Below are 9,296 nucleotides of genomic sequence, written 5' to 3'. Positions count from 1 at the left end.
TAGGCTTCCCAATAGTGTCTAGCCCTGCCCAGTCGCCATTGTGTGTTTTTAAATTACAAATAAAAACCTAGTCCTCATCTCCCTTCACCCAACCCTGACACCTTTTTTCATTACAAAGAACCTTTTGTGCAATGGAAAGATTCCATGGATGTTTCAGATTCTACATGGAACCATCAATTCCAATAAAGAACCTTTGTTTTTATGAGTGTAGTTAAGAGATTATATTACATGGAAAAATTCGTCTCAACACTTATTTACTGGACAGCTCTGACGCAGAAGAAAATTACATCCGTTCTGTTTCTTTATTTATACAGCACTGTGTAAATACAACTGAAGTTGACAAAAATGCTTTACAAAGTAGACACAAAAGATCATACATCAGCGTAGTAATAATACATTTTAAAGCAAGCAACACAATCATAAGATACAAACCATTTTTAAAATCCCAAAAAGAGAAGGTACGTTTTTAACTTGGACTTAAAAATGGCCAAAGGGGGCACTCTTTGAGGGCACTCTCGCCTTGGGCACCAAATAACCTAGAGCCGGCCCTGATGTGTACTCATAACCAGTGTAATTTCTTCATTATGTCAGCCGCGACGTCGCAGAAATTGGAACCGTTTCTAAATTAGAAACTTTGCGTGTCGCCGTCGCGTCTGGTTAGGACAAAAACTCTGATTAACATCAGAGTTAATCAGAGTTTTTACGCGATAAAAGGAAAAGATACCTTTTATCGCGTGTCGCGGCGTCGCGTCGCGTGTAGTTAGGACACGTTGTTATAGCCAAAGCTACGAGGCAAGAATGGGAGTAGTAATATGTTCATATTTTTGTGTCCGGTCAAGAGTCTAGCGGCGGCATTCTGCACTAGCTTCAGCCGAGTTAGAATTTACTTATCAATACCCTGGTAGAGCAACGTTGCAGTAGTCCAAGCGGGAATGAAAAAAGCTAGACTGGACAACAGCATTAATTTGTTTATCCGTTTGAAGCTCATTATCAAATAGGATGCCCAAGTTTTTAAGACACAATCACATATTTGGTTCGAACTGTGTAAGTTTCAGACACTGGCACAAATAATGATTTCCATCTTGGATTTAATGAGATAAAGAAAATTTGAAGACATCCACTTTGGAGACAGTGTCTAAGGCCTTTGCATGACTACGTAGGGTCCAATTTATTTTTCTACAAAATTATGATTTTATATTATGGTTTTTCCCCAAAATAGACTATTTGGATTAGCTTGTTTCCAGCATACATGTGAACATGCATCCCAGAATTGAGAATGTCCAGACTCCAGAGTATGCAGAGTTGAACCCAGATGGATGGCGACTTCAAAGAACATCAAATAGAAGATTTGGTGCTATTTTATGATTTCATTTTATTCTAACCTCTGATAAAATAGTAGACAGAATAAGTAATCGAGTCCAAACCTTTGACTGGTACTGTACGACTGCAGTAAAAAAAACCACACAAAGCTGTTGAACAGTCACCAGGAGGCACTGTTCCAAACCGCCACTCTCACAGGGCAGATCTTAAGTGGCCCTGGATTGTTCCCATTTATATTTGCCCCCGGACAAAAAAAAGGGAACATCCTCTCAGTAAAGTGGTCATTGAATGTGTAGATGGGTGTGACTTCCACCGGGTCAAAGAAGCTGACCTCTCCAGCATCATAGTCGATCTTCACTCGAACCCTCTCCAGGCGTCCCTTCAGCATGAGTGGTGTGTGCGGGGTGGTCATGGCCGTGTACTTCCCATCAGAGAGAGCAATGGTCCAGAATCCTCCTTCTGGACAGCCGGAGATTTTGCCTTTCCTGGCTATGGATTCTTTAACCACACCAATAACCCAGTCATTATTTTGGCCCACGTCCACTTCCCAGGAATGGCATCCGGAGGTGAAACCCTTGGAGCCCAGTACAAAAACAAAGTGGTCGAAGCGCTCAAGGTTATCAGGCAGCTGTTTCATCACCCCCGTGTTGGACACACTTGTTAGATTCTTGCTCAGAGACAAACAGGGGTAGGCTGTGTTGGGGTCCAACGTCACTGGAGCTAAGTGGTGGAGAAAGAATTTATATTTTTAAAAAACTTAAATGTCATTCAAGCATGTGACTTAATCAGTGTGAAATACCTTCTGCAACTAGCCATTTGCATTTTTTTTTTTTTTTTTTGGCGTTTGTTTGGACATCCTCACAGCTCAAGCAATGGTGTGAGTTTTGAATATCTGTTTGTTTGACCAATGGCAGATGGGTGCAGTGTTCTGGAAAACGTTTTGATAATACATTTTTGCAATTCCATTTGGTGACGCGATGAGCAATTAAATCCATTAGTAACTACACACTTCAGCTCTAAGGATGTTGAAATAAAATGGAATGAAATTCTTAGAAGTGCTGTAAGTGCTGTAATTTAATATAATACATAAAATGTCTTTGTATTATACATATTTCCAAAAACTTTAGAAGATATTAATATTCAGTTTTGGCAATGACACCAATAGAAATGTTTTATATATTTGTATTTAAATTTATACACACCGTATTGAAATATGTTAACATACTGTGATATACAAATATATTTATATATATTTTGTTTTTAATATAATTTTCGTTTCATGTACCATATTTCCCAGAATGCTCAAATTTAGTTCAAAGTGGAGGCAAAAAAACATGAAGCATAATTACAAGATGGAAAATATTTTTACAAGATTTGTCTCCCTTCATTTATTGAACAAACCAACTTTGAACTTTGAATTTCTTTGAACTGCTGTAATTTCCTCTTCCTGCCCTTGCTTTTCAACCTGAGAGACGTTCAATTCAGATTCGGACTCGTGAATTGAAAGGAAACCCGTTCTGAAACCCTGAATGTTTACACAAGCTCATCCAGCTCTATAATAACCTAGTCTCGCGTAGCCAGACCTTCAGACTGACTGCTGAAGGTCTGGAATTCATAGCAGCTTTCTTTGGCCAAGGCCCGCCCATAAGGCCGTTTGACTGACATGTCAAACAACCAATTACAGTTCGTTTCGTTCAGCGTCACGTTTCAGGGCGTGGAAATGTCCCCACAACAACAGATCGGCGTGCAACAAGTCAGTCAGCAGCAGTTACTGGAGTGCCTTATGGATCAATTCGTTAACAACGCTCCGCGCTATTAAATTCGCCCACGAACTCGCGCTCATGTCCATCTTATGCCCGCTTTGTCAACGCCGCACATTGAATACTCACATGAGTCAGGCTGCGAATGTAAGTTACGTCCCCGCCACAGCGCGCTCACGCCTACTAAATAAACGCTTCACCTCCGGCGCCGCGTACTAGCTATTCCCTTTAGCCTTTAGTTTAGCACATCTAGTGGATGCATAACGCAAACCCAGTCAAACGTTTGACTCTGCAGTATCTTATGTGCCTTATAATCCAGTGCGCCCTATATATGAATACTGAATCGGCCAGCTGCGATGTCAGCGTAGACCTGTTTGCCCACAAACACGGCTGATATCCCCTTCGCAGTTAGGTACTTCACTTGATCTTCCATAATAGATAGGAGGGGATATACAACTACGTTTAGCTGATCTTGATAAATGCTCATTGTCACCTTTTACTGTCTATGATTGTCACTCATAAACACAACAGTTTTTCTTCCGCAATCACACATCTGCGCTTTGTTTCCCGGCGGACCGAAAATAAACGCGACACTGACGCCCCCGGAAATCCGATAAAATTCAACCAATCAGGTGACGACTTCGACATTCCTGAAGTGTTTCCAGTTAAGTGTACCATATGCATCAGACGTTTAGCCAACGTTGCGTGGGCGTGACGTCTGAGGCTGAGACTAATAATAACCGAGCACTCACTGAATTCCACCAGACTCTGCATTTTTTCCCACACTCCGAACTTCAGGGAGGACATGTGCTCCGCGACATCGATTAGAGATTTGGGGATGGTTTCTGGTTCGTGATATGTTATCTGAGCTCTGTAATGACAGATTAGTTGTGATGGATTTTATGCAAACAAAACGATCAAATCCTTTCAAATGTGCAGTGTATGATTACCTCATTTTGACATTCTTGTAGTTCTGTGGGGAAAGTGTAAATCAGTTACTTGTGCTTCTAATTGATAAGATTAGTTAACAATCCAAACAAAGTAATCTACCTGTAAAAAGAGGCTGTCATCATTGGCAATCTCATTTTCAATGGCCATGACAGCCTGTGAAAAGATGAGTATATCACGAGTGATTAAGTCCGTTTTTTTCTTCATCGTCTGCTTCTTTATCTCTTCTTCTTCGGCCAGAACAGCAATCCTTGCAGCTTCCTCCTTCAAAAGAAATTTTTTAAGCTCTGCAAACTCCTCGTGAATTTGTTTCTCTGTCTGTTCCCTTTGGTTCTATGTGAACCCAACATAAAAAAAGGCAATGAGTAATGGAGGAATCTGTTGATGGTTAGTGTATCATATGGTGTCTGGAACTTTCTCAGTTGATACCTTGATGTGGACTGTTATGTCATCACATTCTTGTTTGGCCTCATAGAGGAGTTTAAGACTTTTCTTAAGTGGGATGACAATCTGCCGTATTTCCTCCTGGAGAAAAAACAATTTACATCTCACTTGGACATTTATACCTGGACAAGGAAAACACATTCTTATTTACAACTGGTGTTTAAATCTGCATCTTTTATAAATGTATGGTTTTTACAGATCTTATGAAAATGAACGCGACAGGAGATGACTGAAAAACACACGGAGAGCTTTCGTTTCTTCTCTGATAGAGACAATGCCGAATGCGGTGAGCGTGTGTTAGAAATCAGGAATTGGTGAGAGAACATTGAGCTTGGTACATTTTTTTGTCTTCAAACCAAAATTGGGTCTTCAGCCGGCAGACTTTAAATCCCGTCTGGCTAGTGGTCTTCTTGTAATGTTTACTCATTAGGTCAGTTTAGGCAGAGAGGGGGCGGTCTTTTGTGGCTTTTCGAATGCATTCGACCACATGAGCGTTTACACTATGAAAGCAATCTGGTCGAATGCGTTTTCAACTACCTTTGGAAGTGGTTGAAAGTGGGCAAGATTGAAACGTTTTAGACCCCGTTTACACTTGTATTTAGCGTATGTAATGTATGATATAAGTTAAATTGCATTGATGCATCCTGATAGTATTTTTTGTGCTTGCTTTAATGTGTGCAAAAATAAAATGAGAATTGAGAATAAAGAAAATTATGTAAGTAAAATAATGGCAAACTTTTTTGAAACAAAAAAGCTTGTTGAATTGCACTAAAAAATGCATTGCATCAACCATGCTTGCATTTTAATCCATTGTATTTTCAGGGCTGCATTTTTATGTGCTGAAATTCAACATGGCCATATATTTCAGCTGTTTTTTTTTATTCAAAACATTTTAAATTCATTATTAAAAAATTCAGACTGATCTCATGAAGTAGCGTGTGTATGCCACGCCAATTCGTATTTCCATTTTTGGCGTGCTATCAAGACGCATGATCGCCTTTCAGCGTGTTTATGAACGCCGTTGACTTAACGTTATATAAATATATGACTTACCTCAACCCCGTCCCTAAACCTAACCGTCACTGGGGTTAATGGCATTTATGACTGTTCCCTTACCATCCTAGGAAAAAAAAAGATATGACTTACCTCAACCCCATCCCTAAACTTAACCGTCACTGGGGTTAATGGCATTTATGACTGGAGATTTGACTGCGTGTACAGACACGCGGAATGACGCGGACGTTAATGACGTAGACATACACGCAAACACGCGGATAGCTCAAAATGCGTAGAGATAACACGCCACTTGACTCGAAAGTGGTGTGTATGCAAAAGTCATGATGTCATGTTGAAAAATTCGATAATCCATAATGACCTTTCCGATTTCACTTCCAACATTTTAATTCTGTTTCTATCTATTCAACAGGTAATTCCCGGTCAAATTTATTTTGCTTTACAAATTCAGTGGTTCAAATTCAAAAGAGAATTTAGCTTTTCAGTTTTCACATCCGTGAACTGCAGGAAAAGCAATGGATTGCAGATTCATAATCTCCATCTGCTGTTAGTTTGCTCTGGTCTTTGTCAACAGCCGCTTGGACCCCCTGCTGGTGAGCCAACTAACAGCAGATGGAGATTATACATCTGTAATCTACTGCTATTCCTGCAGTTCCCGGCTGTGAAATGTTGAATTTTCTGTCAAATTTGAACCTGAATTTGTGGAAGCGAATTGGTAAAGTGAAATAAAATGGACTGAATGACTGTCGAATATTAAAGGTTCTAGCCTATGTTTAGACCGAATGAATGATTTGGAAGTGAAATATGAAGTAGCTCTGTCTTCGCAAGATTTAATTGAGGAAGGACCCCGGTGATCCCGGCCAACCCAACACTTCATCACAACTTCTCCATTAAGCTAGGCTTGTTGTCCATAACTCCATCAAGGTCAGCCAGGAACCTTGGGGTTGTAATTGATGATCAGTTGAACTTCACAGACCACATTGCTAGAACTGCCCGGTCCTGCACAACCGGTCCAAGCACTTGTTTAATCCAGACTGGATCATTGTAATGCTCTCCTGGCTGGTCTTCCAGCTTGCTCTGTCAAACCTCTACAACTTATCCAGAATGCTGCAGCTAGAGGTCTTTAATGAGCTGAAGAGAGCACACGTCACTCCTCCTCTCACAAAATGCACTGGTTGCCAGTTGCCGCTCGCATTAAATTCAAGTCACTGACGTTCACCTACAGAACAACCACTGGCACTGCTCCCTCTTACCTAAATCACTACTTCAGACTTATGTGCCATCCAGAAACTTGCGCTCTGCCATCAAATGCCATCTTGTGGTACCATCTCAAAGAGGCACAAAATCTCTATCTCGGACCTTTACCATGACTGTTCCCTGTTGGTGTAATGATCTGCCAAACTCAACCAGAGCTACTGAGTCAGTAGCCACTTTCAAGAAACTGCCAAAGACGTATCTTTTTCGGCAGCACTTGATTCAGTAGTACCAACACTTTCTCTTCTCTTCTATTTAAAAAAAAAAAAAAACTGCACTAAAATTAACCTGAGAGGGGTCATAGCACTTACATATTGTTGTTCTACTGTTAGTTTAACTGCTTCTATTGTTCTCATTTGAAAGTCGCTTTGGATAAAAGCGTCTGCTAAATGTAAATGAAAGGTGAATATGGATTATGGAATGTGCAGACTGATCTCATGAAGTAGCGTGTGTATGCCACGCCAATTCGTATTTCCATTTTTGGCGTGCTATCAAGACGCATGATCGCCTTTCAGCGTGTTTATGAACGCCGTTGACTTAACGTTATATAAATATATGACTTACCTCAACCCCGTCCCTAAACCTAACCGTCACTGGGGTTAATGGCATTTATGACTGTTCCCTTACCATCCTAGGAAAAAAAAAAGATATGACTTACCTCAACCCCATCCCTAAACTTAACCGTCACTGGGGTTAATGGCATTTATGACTGGAGATTTGACTTCGTGTTCGGACACGCGGAATGACGCGGACGTTAATGGCGTAGACATACACGCATACACGCGGATAGCTCAAAATGCGTAGAGATAACACGCCACCTGACTCGAAAGTGGTGTGTATGTTTATGCAAAAGTCATGTTGGAATGTGTGAATGTTATGAATTGAAATATTCACAGCTTAAATATACAGCAATGTCGAATTTCAGCCCATAAGAATGCAAGCCCTAAAAATAGAGTTAATGCACTGCATTTTTCTTTTCAGTTACTGCAATTCAACAAGATTTTTTTTTGTTTCAAAAACATTTGGCATTCATTTTTTTTCCCATAGACAATCACTAAAAATAAAAAATAAATAAATCTAAATTTAAATAAATAAATAAAACATCTGAATGCGTTATGGTAATGAGAATATGGATGGTAAATACAATAGACAATGCCACAATGCAAAAAATAAAACAACTGCATAAAAAAACTAAGTAATATTCTTAGAAATATTATGACCTTGAGATCGTTTGCTGCCTCTTCCAAAGGACACACACTGTGGCCTTGATGTTTCTTGGACGTTTGACAAACACAGCAGAGAACCTCTTCATCCTGTTGGCAGAACAATTTGAGTCCCTCCCCGTGAATGGCACAAAGAGCCTCCGATTTGGACGTCCCGTTGGCAGCATTTGATCCGGCTCTCGCAGACGCTTGTCCTTTCTGCTCCTGTATGATGGCGTCGCACACGTTCTTCAGAGCCAGGCTAACGGTGGGCTCCGTCAGAGAGCTCTTCCTCCTGCACACAGGACATTCCCTCTTGGACGCTTTCCTGTTCCAGAACTGACGAAGGCAGAGCCGGCAGAAACTGTGGCTGCACTTCAGGACCACGGGATCGGTGAAGATCTCGCAGCAGACCGGACAAGAGAGCTCATCCTCTAAAGGCGACTTCGAGTGAGACGACGAAGCTCTCGGGCGCAGAACCGGGATGTTTTTAAGAGATGGAAGGGTGTTTGCTCTTCCAGGTTGAGAGGAAGCCCTTGGTCTCAAGGGCATGGCTGTCTGGTGTTGCTGGAGTGAAGTCCAGTCGCTTTTGATGCGGAAACCCTGATGAGCTCAAGCTGTACCTGCAGTGTTTGTTGCCAGTCCCTCAGCTAGGTCACAATACTCCCACAAACACACACACGTCCCAAGAACGAGCCCGCCCTTTGGCAATAATTACCTTTTATAATGCCGTGAATATCCATAACTTAAATTACCATCACAAAATTCTCAGAAATCAAGTCTTTGACCACACCTCGTCCACTTGAACATTTCTTTTTTTTTACGGTCGTGTAATATTTGGTCTTTGTACATAACTGGATCAACTGGTGCTAGAGGGGAAAACAAGCTTTGCCATTGATCCGTGAAATGTTTGGTGTAAGCATTATTGTTTTGGGAACTCAAAGGCGGTGTGTGTGAGAGGTTGGAGGAGAGCAAACACTTTCCAAACGCTGCAGGGACATTTACGCAAAGTTTCTTGTTGCCACAGGAGTTTCTCTCATGGGGGTTATTCACCCCAAAAATTAAATTTCGGTCCTTAATTACTCGCCCTCATGTCCTTCCAAACCCATAGGACTGTCATTCATCTTCAAAACACAAAGATCTTTTTGATTAAAGAAGAACCAATGAGGTTCGTTCTTGTGTTACGCATCACATTTGAGTTTCGGCAAGAACCAATGAGGTTCATTATTGCGTTACGCATCACATTTGAGGTTTCGTCGAGAACCAATGAGGTTCACTATCGCATTACGCATCACATTTGAGCTTTGGCAAGAACCAATGAGGTTCACTATCTCGTTACGCATCACATTTGAGT

General features: G+C 41.1%; 1 protein-coding gene across 2 annotated transcripts; it reads right to left on the bottom strand.

The window, feature by feature from the left end:
* Window positions 1-450: 450 nt before the first annotated feature.
* On the bottom strand, window positions 451-8,631 carry LOC120489015 (E3 ubiquitin-protein ligase TRIM39-like). 2 transcript variants are annotated; one of them, XM_039685646.2, is made up of 6 exons: window positions 7,961-8,631; window positions 4,458-4,553; window positions 4,131-4,292; window positions 4,031-4,053; window positions 3,833-3,951; window positions 451-2,040 (listed from the first exon to the last, which is right to left on the bottom strand). In XM_039685646.2, the coding sequence occupies exons 1-6, from the start codon at window positions 8,492-8,494 to the stop codon at window positions 1,481-1,483; spliced, it is 1,494 nt and encodes a 497-aa protein (XP_039541580.2). In that variant the 5' UTR covers window positions 8,495-8,631; the 3' UTR covers window positions 451-1,480. The 2 variants fall into 2 exon arrangements, with proteins under 2 accessions (XP_039541580.2, XP_039541579.2); XM_039685645.2 differs by having other exon boundaries at window positions 4,131-4,361; window positions 7,961-8,627.
* Window positions 8,632-9,296: the final 665 nt, after the last annotated feature.

The sequence above is a fragment of the Pimephales promelas genome, chromosome 3 (assembly GCF_988280905.1).
Source record: "Pimephales promelas chromosome 3, fPimPro1.hap1.1, whole genome shotgun sequence".
Classification (NCBI taxonomy): Eukaryota; Metazoa; Chordata; class Actinopteri; order Cypriniformes; family Leuciscidae; genus Pimephales; species Pimephales promelas.
The sequence above is the reverse complement of the archived record's forward strand: the minus strand, read 5'-3'. Positions and strand labels throughout refer to the sequence as shown.

Coding starts and splice junctions, on each gene's coding strand:
- LOC120489015 (XM_039685645.2), bottom strand. CDS start 8,494: ATGCCCTTGAGACCAAGGGCTTCCTCTCAACCTGGAAGAGCAAACACC. Junction 4,362..4,457: donor ACATAACAGTCCACATCAAG/GTATCAACTGAG, acceptor GGGTTCACATAG/AACCAAAGGGAACAGACAGA. Junction 3,952..4,030: donor TACAAGAATGTCAAAATGAG/GTAATCATACAC, acceptor CTGTCATTACAG/AGCTCAGATAACATATCACG.